The sequence below is a fragment of the Aspergillus tanneri genome (assembly GCF_003426965.1).
Source record: "Aspergillus tanneri strain NIH1004 chromosome Unknown AapTan_7_pilon_pilon_pilon, whole genome shotgun sequence".
In the NCBI taxonomy this organism is placed as follows: Eukaryota; Fungi; Ascomycota; class Eurotiomycetes; order Eurotiales; family Aspergillaceae; genus Aspergillus; species Aspergillus tanneri.
Window position 1 is genome coordinate 1,638,756 of NW_022984634.1, and position 15,674 is coordinate 1,654,429.

The window sequence follows — 15,674 nt, forward strand, 5'->3', positions numbered from 1 at the left end:
GGAGTGGAGTCTGCTGAGGGATACTGTGCTGGATAGTGGTCGACAAGCCGTTCACTATATCGGCGCTTTTCCAGTGAAGGAAGAGTTTAGATTCCTGCCTCACTTCTAGCTCACTTGAAGTGATAGGAAGAATTAGCGGCAAACAGTCTTCAAGCTGGCTTCTATTTTCACTAATAAATATATACTCCATGTCCAGGACTTGAGAAAGACTTATAGAGTTCTCTTGCTGCATTTTTGGGGCCACTTATGTGATTTCTTGTTCTTTCAGTGAGTGACGTCGTCTTTCAGAATATGATTATTCCAGGTAATGCAGTACAGAAGAGAGGGATAAAATGTAAGGCATATAGCTGGTAGTAGGACAAAAGTGGGTTGAAAGGGAGTCCATATAAAGAGCCGTAGAAATGTGCGATAATATATATTGTTTAAAGGGATCTTTTCTTCCCATCTAACACTATGGGCGAGCATGTTTTGCAGTCCTGCAGACTCCCGAAACCAGGTCTTAAAAAAGAAGAAAAAAGAAAAGAAAAAGAAAAAGAATGAAAGAATGAAAGAATGAAAGAAAAAAAGGTCCAAGAGTATTTACTAGGAAGAAGCCTTGAAAGAGGGCCACTACCTTAATAATGATGCATGGGTTTGAAGGGCTGCTGGGTGCCTGCCTACCATAGAACACACAAATAAAATATACTTTCCATGGCAATTACTATTATCTACAAGAACAAATACAGAGTCTAAATGCCTCATGGTAACCATTCCAAGAGATAGTTATATACTCTTCTCTAGCGATAGCTAGACAGCACCGAAAATCTCCTGGATCAAAACTTTCCTTCACTCTTTCCCGATTGCAGATACGTAGGGAATACTAGTAGTAAATGACTCCCACTTTTCCTTTCCTATTCACAGAGAGGCATTGATAAAGATAAAGTAGTTAAAGGACCTGTAAAAATTAAGTTATAAGCTCAGTGATAACATCACAGGCTGAGTTAGTAATGCATGATATTATAACTTCTCCCACTACTTAACAGAGAATTTTGTCTACCAGTAAATGGGAGTATGCAATTTTCATTTTGAACAAGTTATTTTTCTCAGAAGGATCGTGGTTTAGGAAGGATAATTAGGATGAATAATGTATTCTGATGTGAACTGGAGAGGGATCGTTAGTGGCCCAGTCGAGTTTAGTATATGCTAATAGCAACTGTGACATGGAAGAAAATGGGTGCTCCAAGAACCTGTCCCCAGCTCGGCGATGATTTACAGGGATCCTTTTTTTTTTTTTTTTTTTTTTTTTTTGTTTTTAACACAACGGCCGTCCTAACAGTGCAAATTTGATAGATTATTAGTATGGAATGAGAAGAGACTGTAAAGGGAAAATTTTGGAATTCTTGGAACAAATTATTTGGGGTTTGAATATATACTGACAGGAGACTGGCGGATATCCAATGTGGTCATAACTAATAAAATCAAATAAAAAAAAAAATAACTCCACGAAACATAATCATCGTTGCGTCCCAGGCGAGGAATGTGGTTGTTTACTTCGGATAGAGAGGTGCTTGTAAATAGGAAATCCTTCGAGGGCTCCAAATCTATATCTAGGTCAATGGCTTGCAGACGATTCTCATCGGCAATCTCACAAAACTGGCTTGAACATCGCTACGCTGACTGGAGTGCGGTGGGCTGCTGGTTTGGAAATTTGGCTGGCTGTTCTGATTTGCATCACCTAGGGCTTTCCGCTCCCGCCGCTTCTCGTGCCTCTCCGAGAAACCGAATACCTTGGTTTCTTGTCGGATGCACGAGAAGGTGCTGCTGGTAACTCGGAGAGAGAAGGCATTATCTCGGGATCTTTTAGGGCTACGTTCGACATCATGAGACAATATGGGATCAAACGACGTCCCTAGTTGTTCGTCGCTTTCGGTTTGTGTTTCCTCCCCCAATATATGCGTTTGCTGCTCCATTCCGGTAACCTGGGATGGCCCTGGTGATGACCTGGATCTCTGTTGTTTACCGGAAGGCTTCGAGCTTGCAGCATCTGTTTTGAAGCCCATTATGCTCATTGGTCAGCAAATATGCTCTTGTGCTTCTGAAAACTCCCGTCCCTTGGCAGCTCGCTGATCGCGCATATGCTGTATCTGAATCAATTATTAGCCCATAACGTTGAACAACTCTGGCAAGTATCGTTTCTGTCTCTCCCCCTCCTATTTATTTATTTATTTATTTTTTGTCTTTCTTTCAATTGTTCTCACCTTTTTTTCTAGGGACTGAATCCTCTTATCCTTCACATGAAGCTCCTTGGCGACGTTGCATGCGGAAGCTTGCATATTGGCCTGTAATGAAGCGATTTCTTCTCCTTGCTTTATAGACTACAAGCTATTAGACTTTCTGGTCAAACTAGAAGAAGGGACACTCTCAAAAAACTATACCTCTGCGGTTAGATTTGAAATTTGTATCTCAGAGTACTCTTTCAGCGTATCAATCTCTTTCTTATATTTCCTTCCGGCTGACAGAGTGTGGTCCTGAGTTTGTCGGACTCCCGGTCTTCACCTAGCTGGATGATCTTTTAGTGTATGGCTTTTAAAGAAAAAGCAGAAATGAATATAATAGCAAACATGAACAATATAAATCTGTCATACCTTGATTTGCAGAATTTCTTCTCAACTCTCCGCATTCTCCTTCGAAGCTAGAAGTCGCCCAATTTCTTCGTCTTTCTGGACTGAAATTTTCTGGTTTTCGTCAATGCGACCCTGCAGTCTGGATACTTCCTGCTCTAGGGACGTTACTTGCTCAAGGGCAAACTCGAGACCATGTCTTCTGCTTCTGATAATTTTCCATTCATTTGTCTTTGCACCAGGATGTGTTCTTGTAATTCGTCCAACTGATTGTCCTTCTCAGTCAAAGAAGCGATGAGTTCTAGCTCTCTAGTTCTGGCTTGCTCTCACTCACGGCTAGCCATTTCTTGCGATTGGAGCCTCTTGTCCTCTAGCTCCTTTCGTGCTGCATTAAGGTTGGCCGATAACTCTTCGATGCGGCTAGATGCAGTTTCAGCGCCTGCCTCTAGATGAGACACATTTTCACATACTTCAGACATTATACTAGACACCTGCTGTAATTGTGGGTATAGTTCGTCATTCTGGCGCTTTAGTTCCTTGACCTCAAGAGACGCCCTGTTGTGTTCTTTCTTAATAGCTCTTAAGGGAGCTTCGGTGTCATTGCAGCGACATTCGAGATCATGGCATATTTCTTCTATCTTTCGCATTATATTATCCAGGGATATTCGTAAATTTAGCTTGAGTGTGTCAGCTATTTCAGATCTCCAGTCGCGCCTTCTATTAGGCGACTCATGAATCTCGAGAGAGGCAAAAGCATTTTGAAATTAAGCGGCTTTATTTCCCAGAAACGGCAGCTTGTTTTAGGTGCGATGTACCAGCTTTAGATAGAAAAGCTCCGAAAGTATCTATTCTGGCTTCGTAAATGGTTTGATGATCTGTGTTTGTTGAAAGCACTGAGTGAAGATAGAAGGTAAACAGTTCACCTAGTATATAATTTGCCTTTGTCATCAATGGATCAAGGCATATGGTAAAGCCCTGGCAGTCAGGTTTGAAGAAGCTCCTTGGGAAGCTTTCGATCATCTCAACCATGGCTTCCTTGAACTGTTGCATCGCCATTTCAGCAACTACTGAACGGAAAATTTGGGAGTCTAAAGTCTGTAAGCCACAGATAATTTATCTTGCTACCTGAACTCTCGCTATACTGGGGATGTGCGCATTCTGATTTGGTTTTGCCGCAAAAAGGACGTAGTTCAAGGGATCGACCATTGTAGATTGCCCTGAGCAGACCTTCGGCAAGGTTAGAGTAGATGTCATTGCCAGGCAACTGTATTCATACAGCATTTGCCACAACTATCCGAGGAATGTATTTCCGTGGTAGTACTTCCAGCATTGTGTACTCTACTCAGACAGGAGCCACTGAACGGAAATCACCGGAATACTACGAGGCAATGCAGAAGCCGGGACAGGAGAAACTAGGAACGTCGTGCCCTTCAAGAATCATTAATAGCCTGTTTATGACGAGAAAGAAACTCACCAGAATTTGCACGTCACGGTCGATCCCATTTCTTGTCACTTTCTCGCAAAGCTTGGCAGCTTTGGACGGGTTTACGCTGATCCAATATTCTCTCTGCTCCTGTTCCACACTGTCACAAATCTCAATCGCTATGCGGATACTCCTTGCCGACTGTTGGGCAGTTAAATTACTACAGCCGGAAGAACAAGCAAGAATTACGCGTAGAACAACAAGTTCCAACGTCTTCAGGACCCGTTTGGGGCCAAAGAAATACTTGATATTTTGTAACCACGGTGGGAGTTGATCCTGGTTGTTTTGGTCATGAGCGGTATTAGACGATACAATTTGCCCAAAGGTTGCAAGACAAAGAAGATTTTCTGTTTGATCATGAAGAGTGCGTAGCGTCTTTGTTAGCTCCATCTGAAGACTAGACATTGTCTCTGAAGGGATCTCATATAGAACTATTGAGGCAGTTTGTAAACCAGTCATAATCTGGTAAAGGGGCCATATCGATTTGGCACACGGGTTATCACCAGTAGAATTGATGAGATTTGTAACAAAGGGTGGGAGGAAAGCGGGCACAACAAAATCTGGAGGAAGAAAATAACATTGCAACGCATGCCGAAAATATACTGTATAGCCAGCACCATGGCAATTGCATTAATCTTAAGGTCCACTCAATGTTCCACATAATGTAGAAAAAATGGAATCAAAGAGATTGATAGGTGCTCACCTCCGTTTCGCCATGTTCAGTGGCTCTCCGGAGGAACTGGTCCAATATCCATGGATAGCGGACTAGCACAGCATTGCGGAAATTTTCCACTCGAGTTATATTGTGTCAGATCTGGCCTATATAGAGACACATTTAAATATGCCTACCAAGGGGCGCAACTAAATGCAAAGCATAACTAGAACGAGATAGGCCATCAACGACAATGTGGGCTAAGGCTCCAAGCTGACATGGCTTCTGAGCGGCCCAAGAGGAGAGAGAAGCGGTAGAAGCATGTTGAACCAGCTCATGCAATTCCTAAATATCGAAATCGACCGTCAGATAGTGCACAGCACTGATCGTTAGCAGGGGAATACCTGTAGTGAGTGTGCATATTGAGCTGTCACTAGACGCTCCACTTCACACCCGAGCCTGGAGAGCTTATCTTTCATAGATGCGGCTAAAACCTCATGGTTTAACTCCATGTACCAAATGGGGATAATGGCTTTTTTGACCACGAGACTGATGCTACGGTCGATCGCGTGGTACGTAAGTTGGTCGAGTTAGAGCAAATTGATGTTTGAGACTGCCGTTTCCCCATCAACTGATCAACCCACACAGGACCGATGCAGTTCTCTAATCAATTTCCAGGACTTTCCCACTTTTCCTTTAGATTTCTATTTGTTTAACGTATAGGATACATCAAATCTTAATCAACAGGCAGAAAGAAAATTCAGTATGAATGTGCTACGGTACGCTGTCTGGGAGATAGAAGTGCCAGAACAACATCGGTGTATTTTAAGGGCCCGTAAATAAATATGCTATCTTTGCTCATTTGTAGGCTTTTACTGGCCATGTATATTTGGATATCCTCAAGAGGGATAAAACGTGTATATAATTCCATTGCTATAGGATAGTTGGTATAAAGCATCACCAACAAAGAAGGGAATACCAGCTATCCCTGCCAAGCCTATGGCACTAATTCCGCACTGTCGGAGTTCAGACCGATATTTACGAACGCAACATGGATACATAGTTAAGCTGGGGGCCCCAGGACTTACTTCTAGGATTATTAGGGTAGTTTCGATTGTTTATCACTCTGTACCGCCTACTTCTTACTCGGCCGAATTCCGACTCCAAGCGCACCTCCTCATTCTTAGCTTCGATGGCGTGTCACCTTACCGCTGACACTCCCTTGCCGTTGTGATCTGAAATAATGCTGAAGCGCCGCACTAGTAAACCTGTAAGCTGTAGCGGACCGTAATCATTGCATCGTCTCTTCCTTTACCCTCATAATTCTATCAGATCTTGCTTTTGACCGTTAATGTTGCTTGACCATGCGGACCTTATCTCGCTTCCCTCGGGGCTTCCCCGCATATCCTTGCGCACTCCATCGCCGGCCTAATCTCTCACAGCCACGTCTTCTCCCATACGTCCAAGCCGCTCGGTGGAATGGCACCACGTCAAAAAGCGATAACAACGGTAGTAATTCTAACTCCTCTGGGTTTAATTCGAGTCTTTGGGCTTCCGGCCGAACGCTTCTCGTTTCCGCTTTAGCTGCGAGTATTGGCTATGGACTTGCCTCTTCTAAACAGCCACCTCAGGCACAAAAGAATACCAAACAGCCCGAATATGGATCAGCACAGGATTTTGACAAGGTACGGGATGCGTACATGCATACTATGGGTGTGCAGTGCTAATTAGCGACCCCGGAGTTATTAGGCCATCGCCGAATTAAGCGCAAAGCTAGGAGAGGACGTCATTAGTACAGATGAAGATGATCTACAGCGACATGGGTTTTCAGAATGGTCAAGTATCAATGCGGACCGACTGCCGGTTGCAATTGCCTACCCAAGCAGTACAGAGGATGTCTCGGAGATTGCCAAAATCTGCCACAAGTACAGGATGCCAATGGTCCCATACTCTGGAGGATCCAGCCTTGAAGCCAATTTTTCCGCTCCTCATGGTGGCTTGACAATCGACTTCGGCCATATGAACAAGATAATTGAGCTCCACGAAGCAGATATGGACGTTGTAGTTCAACCGTCTATCCGATGGATGGAGCTAAACGAGAAAATTAAGGACACCGGCCTCTTCTTTCCCGTTGACCCCGGCCCTTCCGCTATGATAGGTGGTATGGTTGGGACAAACTGCAGCGGGACAAACGCAGTGCGATATGGTACTATGAAAGATTGGGTCATCAATCTCACGGTTGTTCTAGCAGATGGTCGTGTTATGAAGACCCGGATGCGCCCGCGGAAAACGTCCGCGGGCTATAATTTGACAGGCATGTTCGTGGGATCCGAGGGGACCCTTGGTATCGTCACCGAAGCTACTCTCAGATTGGCCCCGATTCCGGAAAAAACTCACGTTGGTGTTGTTTCCTTCCCCACAATGCATGATGCTGCATCGGCCGCCATGCAAGTAATAAGGAAAGGCATCCAAGTACAGTGTATGGAGATACTGGATGACGTTCAGATGGATGTGATTAACCGTGCTGGCGGCACGGGGAGGGAATGGAAGACATTACCCACTCTCTTCTTTAAGTTCTCAGGCACAAGTGCTGGTGTTGCTGATAGCGTCAACTTGACCACAGAATTGGCCAAAACGAACAATGCTTCATCTTTCGAGTTCGCCAAAGATGAGCAAGAAGCGCATGACTTATGGTCCGCCCGGAAAGAGGCGTTATGGAGCATGATGGCGTTGCGAAAGGAGGGATCTGAAGTATGGTCAACTGATGTGGCAGTGCCAATTTCAAGGCTACCTGATATTATTGGTACGATATTTCTCCAGTTTTGCGTCAACTTCTTACTCATTTCCCTAGATATCTCAAAGAAAGAACTCGATGACCTTGGTCTTTTTGCCAGCATCCTCGGACACATCGGTGACGGAAATTTCCATTCAAGCGTCATGTTTGACCGCAAAGACCCGGCAGAAAGAGAGCGTGTTGAGAAATTTGTTTACAACATGGTTGACCGGGCCCTCGAGATGGAGGGGTCCAGCACGGTAATCATTTCCTGATTCCTATTTGTATCATGCAGCGCGCCTGACCGCGAGTAGGGTGAACACGGTGTTGGCTTGGGCAAGAAAGGGTCTCTTAAGAAAGAGCTTGGACCATGTACAATTGATGTTATGCGCAGCGTTAAAAAGGCTATGGACCCTCACTGGTTGCTGAACCCTGGGAAAATATTTGATTATGAGGACGACGCATAATAATTAATTGAGGTGGGCTACGCAATAAAAAGAGGCTTTGCATATGTTCGCAGTGTTGAGTAAGTGGTACTTATATGTATCATACTAAGAGCCATTGACGGTCTAGACATATTGTACGCAGATCTCCCGTAATAGACGGCCTTCTCAGAAAGCATTGTTTGGACTGTATCTGGGATCTGTAAATCTCATGAGGTTGTTCACAGAGTACCGGAGTAGACTGGACCGAAACGAGAATGGACGAAAACGGGAGAACTTTTAGCCAATGAACATCGTCGCGCATGCAACATGGCGGCTGACTCATCACATGGTGAACCCCTCAGCGATATCGCAGTTGCCGTCCTGAATGTCACAAGTATTCTTCCCAAAGACCATTATCAACACTTAGGTGGTGAGTACAATCCTCTGTTTATGTTGTCTTCTGTATAGAAAATTGCTTTATTTTTTGGGTTCTGTGCCCTAGGCCTTAGAAAGCCTCTCAAAGCACGTGCGCGTTCACTTGCAGACACTTTAACTGCCTTCTGAGTCATTTCTCCTTTGCAACAAGAATGGCATCTCGTTATTCTTCAATGCCTGTATTTGCTTGCTATGTTTTACCAGGATATATCTACTGAATTTGAGTTGCAGCGGGCTATTCGAGACTGCTATATTAATGATGAACCTCTAGGCGTGAGTTCTTTGACTCAGTTGATTCACCCATTAATATGACGTCCTTTTCAAAGAAGAAGTGCGGTATGAATACAAACGAGAAACACATAGAAGACAATCTTGTGCTCACATAGAATAGGTGTCCTTGGTGCCACTGGCTCCGTAGGCCAAAGGTTCATCCTCTTGCTCGCAGACCACCCATTCTTGGAACTCTACGCTCTCGGAGCATCGAGCCGCTCCGCCGGTAAAAAGTACAAGGATGCTGTGAAATGGAAACAAACTACGGCGATGTCCGAGAAGCTCAGCAACCTTGTGATACGGGAGTGCAAGGCGGACCAGTTCAATGACTGTGACCTTGTCTTCTCGGGGTTGACCAGCGATGTTGCGAGTGAAGTTGGTACGGGAAATGGCTCTGGAATGAAAGCATATTACTAATGAACATCTGTAGAGATGGAATTTATTAAAGCCGATATCGCCGTCTTTTCCAACGCAAAGAACTACCGCAAGGACCCGGTCGTACCCCTCGTCGTCCCTACCGTTAACCCTCAACACCTGGATTTGATTCCCCACCAAAGGAAGCACTTCGGTTTGAAAAAGGGATTCTTGGTTTGCAACTCCAACTGCGCGGTCATTGGCATTGTTATCCCATTTGCAGCGCTGCAGGCTAAATTCGGTCCTGTCGAAGAAGTGGAGGTCTTCACTGAGCAGGCTGTATCTGGGGCTGGATACCCTGGGGTGGCCAGCATGGACATCATGGACAATGTCATTCCATTCATTAGCGGTGAAGAAGACAAGCTAGAAAACGAGGCCCAGAAGATTCTAGGGTCTTTGAACGGGGATGCTACTGCCTTCGAAGAGCAGGCTGGTCTCAGAATTGGAGCTACATGTACCCGGGTCGGGGTTACTGATGGCCATATGGCATTTGTATCACTGCGATTCAAGAATCGTCCGGGCCCCAGCGCTGAGCAAGTTGTCCAGGCGTTGAGAGAGTATCAATCGGAGGCGCAGAAATTAGGTTGCCCTTCGGCGCCCAAGGAGGCAATCAGAGTGTTCAACGAGCTGGATAGACCACAGCCTCGACTTGACAGAGATATCTGCGGTGGATATACCGTCAGCGTGGGGCGAGTACGTAAGGGCGCGCAGGGTGGCTATTTCGACCTCAGGTTTGCTGCGCTCTCGCACAACACCGTCATCGGCGCTGCAGGATCGTCCATCATCAATGCCGAGGTTGCCGTCATGAAGGGCTACATTTAATGAAAGGCTGAAAAAACTAACGATGGGTTGAATACCAAAGGTGACGAGATCTAGATGTATATGAAAATAGACGTAATTCTACCTACATACTCCGTAAAAGAGAAATAGTTAACTTAGCTTCTCGATTAACTTAACGTAATCGGTAAGCGAGCGCCGCATTGAAGGCGAGCGCCGCACTTCTGTACTCCATATAAAATGGCACTCTTTGTGTAAGGGGCTAGAGCCCCTCAGCCTACTCGGGCCCTCAGCCCTCGTGTTTCCTTTCTCCTCGCCTGCCACATGATTAGTATATTGATTAGTACACTCTATCATGTGACTTCCCCCCCCTTACTTCGCAATCGTCTCATCGCTGTTTCCTCTTCTCTTTCCTCTTCGACGATTCCTTTTGTATCCACCCTAGTTATTAGGTTATAGAGGTTTAGCCCTTGACACTTTGAAACCTTAATATCTCAACCACCAGTAGATATAGAAACATCTTGATAAGATAATAACATATATATGAACTCTAAAAGGGTGTTTTTATATTTTCATGTTTTTAAATAGTTTTCTTTTCTTGGCTTTAAATACTAGGACAACGAAAAGTATAAAAAATACAGCGGTAATTTATCTTACCTGGAGAAATATTCATTCCGGAAATTTCTCTGCTTAATATATATATACACAGTATTATATTATACTCTATATTAAATTTTCTGCCCTCTAGGTGCTTTATTGTTGAGATATTAGACCCTCAAAAAGTGTCATTTTATATGGAATACAGAGGTGGGGCGCTCGCTTCCCGATTACGTTAGTTAAGGTATCTTTTCTTATGTAATCATATGGCAGTTGGAGCGACCATACCCGAATTGGATACTAAAGGTGGGACCTAGAACAGGACTAGCGCTAGGGCTTATCGCACAAGCACTCCCGCTAAGCGAAAACTGCTGAGCCGCTGGATATCTTGTCGACTGCTCAGGCCTGATCTTGATTATCTTTTCTTCTTCGTGATACTCCGACAACTAACCGGGTTCAAGTCGACAAAACAGCCAAGATGCCTCGCGGACCGTAAGTTAGATCATCTCCATTCTTTTATCCAATTTTATCGAGGGATTTTTGCCTTGGGAAATTATGTTCTCCAAGGTAGTCTGTTGCAATAGGGAGATATTTTCTAGGACACGAGACTGACTTATGATGATCCTGCAGTAAGAAGCACCAGAAGCGCCTTAGTGCGCCCTCTCACTGGCTCCTAGACAAGATGTCCGGAACCTATGCTCCCAAGGCCTCCCCCGGTCCTCACAAGCTCAGGGACTGCCTTCCCTTGATCGTCTTCATTCGCAACCGGTACGAACTTCTGATCGATCGCAAGAGATGGCGAGAGCCAATCGACTGACATTTTCGCTGTAACTAGTCTGAAGTACGCCCTGAACGGCCGTGAGACCAAGGCTATCATGATGCAGCGCCTCATCCAGGTCGACGGCAAGGTCCGCACTGACCCGACCTACCCCGCTGGTTTCATGGACGTCATCGGCATCGAGAAGACTGGCGAAAACTTCCGTCTCATCTACGATACCAAGGGCCGCTTCACCGTGCACCGCATCCAGGCCGAGGAAGCTGAGTACAAGCTCTGCAAGGTCAAGCGTGTGCAGCTCGGCAAGGGCGGGATCCCATTCTTGGTTACGCACGATGCGCGAACGTGAGTGAATGCTCTCCACAAGTTCCGTGTCATTCAGTCGTTGGACCAAGCTTTGGTTGATCGGCGGAGGACGAGAGAACTACCTACTGGACTTTTTTGCTGGACCCAGTAAGGAGGTGCAGATTTGAACAGTATGCTAATGTGTGTGATGTTACAGCATCCGTTACCCCGACCCTGCCATCAAAGTCAATGACACCGTGAAGGTTGACATTGCCACCGGCAAGATCTCCGACTTCGTCCGCTTCGACACTGGTGTTGTCTGCATGGTCACTGGTGGTCGTAACATGGGTCGTGTTGGTGTTGTCACCCACCGTGAGCGCCACGATGGAGGTTTCAACATTGTTCACATCAAGGACGCTATTGATAACTCCTTTGCCACCCGTGAGTCCAACGTCTTCGTCATTGGACAGGAGAAGCCCTGGATCTCTCTGCCCAAAGGTAAAGGTGTTAAGGTACGTAATAGCTCTTTAAAGCCACTTTTCTGTACGTGTTGGAACCACCTACTAACTGATCCTTTAGCTCTCCATTGCTGAGGAGCGTGACCGCCGCCGCGCTTATACTAACTAAGTATGGGCTGGTAAGTGAAGTCAGTTATTGGCAAGTAATAAAAAGCCCTAGATATCTGCTGGAGACGACGTCTTGTCTAGCTTGTGTGGGCCTGTATGACTCCGGTTATAACGATTCTTATGATGCGTTACCTAGAAAAAAAAGTTTTGTCTACAGGACGCATAATAAGGCCTGATTGTGTCGATTTCCTATCATTCCGTAGTTATCGCACCATAGGAAGCAAAACGGGAGTGGGATGTCTTCGAAGTTCAGTGATACCTCTATTGATTTTAAGCGATTTGAATTATTAGTGTTTTGACAGGTCGATTTCCTGATTCGTAGTTTTTTCCATGATGACCGAGTCAGAAAAAGAAAAGAAAAAAAAAAAAAAAAAAAAAATTCAAAGACCGAAAGGTAAATAAGGCACCCCGACGAATCGAAGCCATTCATTATGTCCACGTAGGACTCGGGGTATCAGTGCACACTCCTTGGTGGTCCTGGTTCATGCCCATCGCATCTTACCTCTCACATTTCCCCAACCGATCATCGTCACTCCCCCCAACCCCCTGGTCACGACTCAGTGATATCGATATAGATTAAGAGGGAACAGAGGCGCGACGGGATCGAGCCATGGAATGCAGTAACGAGGATTCGTCCGAGAACTGTAAGTCATTCTGAATATATACTACGGTCACAAGTGGGAGCATAACACGTCCAGCGTTCTACAGGTTCATCCCGGGTATGTCTCTGTTAGTTACTTAGATCGTTTCCTCCCGTTATGGAGGGGGGATCTATTTCCTCGTTCGGGAGAGAACTTACTTGCAAGCCACATACCGTACATCAGTTATTAGTCGACTGTCTGTTCCCAAGTAAAAGCACTCTGTATCTGTCGTAAAGACCTCCCTTGACCGATTCCTGGAATAGAATCGACCTCAACAGCCGCTGAATATGCGGCACGAGGCCGTTGGTTGCATGGGGACTGGACCTTAGTCGTCGAGACGTGCTGGGCCTGGACCAGGACCACTTGACAAGTCATCCTTGTCTTGTGGAGCGATCTTGTGTGTGGCTCGGGCCGTCTCTCGTTGTGATCAGTAGTGGCGGTAAATCAGACTATTAACTTCAAGATACTCACTCGGGTAGGTACCAGAGAGAGCTTGGAATGGTTCTGTTAGTTTTGTGTCCCCCTTCCGAACGAAGTAGCACGCCTTTCAAGGGAGAAAAGAGGGCTCGAAGTAGATTCTGTCAAGCAGGATTCCGATCGACGGGAACCGCTGCCGACCAGCTGAAATGGTCAAGTGGAATTTTGCATACTGTACCACTATACCTGTTCCTGTCTTGAAGACTTAGGGCTTAGGCCTTCCTTGCTGGCTTACAAATTAATAATAAATAGTTAAATAGAAAAACAAAAACCACCTACATCTTCGGAAATGGCGACGATCTCTCGACGGTTTCCTGACCACCTTCGATTCCTCCGCTGAGTGGGCTAGGGAAAACTAGCTTTGCATTTATAACATTAAACTAGCCACGGAGTAGGCGTGGTTAGAAGAGTTCTCAATGCAGACGGCAGGTAGTGATGCACCAATCTAGATCGTTCCATTGAGGTAGATATCAGATATCATATACAGGTACGACGTAGTTCTCTCTCTATTGGGCTATACTCCGTAGAACCAGCGATATCCCAGTTATACTAAATATTAATTCCTTTGTGACACAGACTACACTACACTACACTTACTATATACGCTGTTCTCAAGGAGATGGATATTAATATACTGACGAAACTGAGCAGCATCTCTTATTTTGTTTCTACAAAGGGGATGGATCGTCTTTGCACACTGCCACACTCTCTCTTCCAACTGTACATTTACTGTATGTTTATGATGCACAGCAAGCAAGCAGGTTGGTCAACCGTTGTTCCCGCAGCATGCGCCTTCCAATAAGTAGTAGTTCATTGTCGGTCTGTGTGGACGGTTGTCCGAGTCCGTACCCCAGCAAAGAAGAATGGAATAGTAGTATTTACGGAGTACTGTACCAATGCGCTTGAAGGGACAGCTCACAGCATTCATCGTTCTGCAGAATTGGGGGGATAGGTATGCAGAGGTAGCTTGTTGTCATGGACAATAAGTTTGGAACGGGATAGAGGCTAAAAGTTGGATGAAAATATAAATATAAGATACAGATTTTTTTTCTAAAGAAACAATGAAAACAAACGGGGTTGTACAGGACCCTAGCCTCCGTTAGTCGGCCAGGTTTCGTTTTTCTTTTTGGTGCCTTCAACCATTGTGTAAAGAGCCGGCGAATTTCCCGTCCTGTGGCAGATTTTGGCTTCATGCATCGCAACACGGACCATCTCTGTGGTGGTCACTAAATTCGGCAATCATATCTGCAGCTCTGCATCTGATGGCAAAATAATTATTCTGTAGCCTTGATTATTGTGATCAAATCAAATCAAACAAAATAAATTAAAAAAGGGAGAAAGACAGAACCACGACGATGCTTAGTGAGGGGAACTCCGACTAGGGATGTCCCGTACGCCGCAGCTCCAGCAGTGGGTTTTCCATTTTGCCTCCGTCAATCCTCAACTTGCAAAAAGTATCAACGGGTCAGTCTAATTCGACGAAAAAGGAACATCGAATAAATCAGTCTATCATGATTTTCTAACGATGGCGTCAACCGATCAGCAGACCCGCAAGGCCAATGATCTTACACCAGCTACCGAGAAATAGATTGATTGATTGATACAAAGGATGAGCCGTTATTTCACTGCCACGAGCAGTGAGACTTCTGTTGCTCTCCTGGTTCTGGTTTTGTGGGACGGGATCCACCCGGGCCCAGCCGTATCCTCGTTTCCCTTAATTTTATTTTATTGTCTTCGATCGTGAGACGCAATCGAGCATGCTAATCGTTTATCACCCAGGGTCTCAAGAATGAGAAAATCGAGAAGGAATGAACCTCCATTTGTACATTCATCCATTCAGATAATCTGAAGATACCGGTAATGCCGGTATTGTCCGTTGGTCCCCGATCATCGGCGATACACTGCTCTGTTTTTTCACAAGGATGAGCTAAACTAGTCAATTTGGTCACCAACTTACTTCTCCCTATAGGGGGTGGCAATTGGAGGTTTGCAGTGGAGCCTTGGGGTCAATCATACCCATCGACCATTTCTGTATGATGGTGATGGTGATAGGATTGGTTTGAAAGGTAGGATGTTTTTTCCGTTGTGGGGGGGTTCTTGTTAGGTTTTTTTTTTTTTTTTTGTATCTGCCTACCTATCTGGTATCATGATTATTTCTCATGATCCTCCTAGTACACCGCTACAGTGGAGAGCACTAACAACCGGACAACTAGCTCATGCCCTATCATCCCATGAACCTAAAACTCTAGATGAAGTTTCCAGAATACTATAGTAGCTGATCCTGCAGCGTCCTGTTCGCCGCAGTACGCCGTTGCATGCCGACGCTTGACCGCTTCTCTTGTTTCATGCCAATTGTTTGTTTGATTGCCGCCGTTGGCCACTGTTATTACAAGATTCTTATAGTTCTTATTACTTACTGGGACTGTCATCCATTGCCAACCAAA

At 45.3% G+C, this 15,674-nt stretch overlaps 6 protein-coding genes across 6 annotated transcripts; 3 read left to right on the plus strand and 3 right to left on the minus strand.

The window, feature by feature from the left end:
- Nucleotides 1–1,586: 1,586 nt before the first annotated feature.
- On the minus strand, nt 1,587–2,039 carry ATNIH1004_007124 (uncharacterized protein; the record flags this gene model as incomplete). The annotated part of the gene is made up of 1 exon (XM_033571751.1): nt 1,587–2,039. The coding sequence occupies one exon, from the start codon at nt 2,037–2,039 to the stop codon at nt 1,587–1,589; it is 453 nt and encodes a 150-aa protein (XP_033425066.1).
- Nucleotides 2,040–2,645: 606 nt separating this feature from the next.
- On the minus strand, nt 2,646–3,079 carry ATNIH1004_007125 (uncharacterized protein; the record flags this gene model as incomplete). The annotated part of the gene is made up of 2 exons (XM_033571752.1): nt 2,646–2,875; nt 2,935–3,079. The coding sequence occupies 2 exons, from the start codon at nt 3,077–3,079 to the stop codon at nt 2,646–2,648; spliced, it is 375 nt and encodes a 124-aa protein (XP_033425067.1).
- Nucleotides 3,080–3,938: 859 nt separating this feature from the next.
- ATNIH1004_007126 (uncharacterized protein) lies at nt 3,939–5,247 on the minus strand (the record flags this gene model as incomplete). Its single annotated transcript, XM_033571753.1, has 4 exons — nt 3,939–4,028; nt 4,075–4,643; nt 4,933–5,080; nt 5,140–5,247. The coding sequence occupies 4 exons, from the start codon at nt 5,245–5,247 to the stop codon at nt 3,939–3,941; spliced, it is 915 nt and encodes a 304-aa protein (XP_033425068.1).
- Nucleotides 5,248–5,978: 731 nt separating this feature from the next.
- On the plus strand, nt 5,979–7,975 carry ATNIH1004_007127 (FAD-binding oxidoreductase; the record flags this gene model as incomplete). The annotated part of the gene is made up of 5 exons (XM_033571754.1): nt 5,979–6,005; nt 6,178–6,420; nt 6,485–7,538; nt 7,587–7,768; nt 7,823–7,975. The coding sequence occupies 5 exons, from the start codon at nt 5,979–5,981 to the stop codon at nt 7,973–7,975; spliced, it is 1,659 nt and encodes a 552-aa protein (XP_033425069.1).
- Nucleotides 7,976–8,260: 285 nt separating this feature from the next.
- On the plus strand, nt 8,261–9,874 carry ATNIH1004_007128 (aspartate-semialdehyde dehydrogenase family protein; the record flags this gene model as incomplete). Its single annotated transcript, XM_033571755.1, has 3 exons — nt 8,261–8,363; nt 8,760–9,017; nt 9,069–9,874. 3 exons carry the CDS (start codon nt 8,261–8,263, stop codon nt 9,872–9,874), a joined length of 1,167 nt encoding a protein of 388 aa, XP_033425070.1.
- Nucleotides 9,875–10,904: 1,030 nt separating this feature from the next.
- Nucleotides 10,905–12,113, plus strand: RPS4 (40S ribosomal protein eS4; the record flags this gene model as incomplete). The annotated part of the gene is made up of 5 exons (XM_033571756.1): nt 10,905–10,918; nt 11,057–11,194; nt 11,262–11,546; nt 11,704–11,998; nt 12,066–12,113. The coding sequence occupies 5 exons, from the start codon at nt 10,905–10,907 to the stop codon at nt 12,111–12,113; spliced, it is 780 nt and encodes a 259-aa protein (XP_033425071.1).
- Between the last annotated feature and the right edge of the window lie 3,561 nt (nt 12,114–15,674).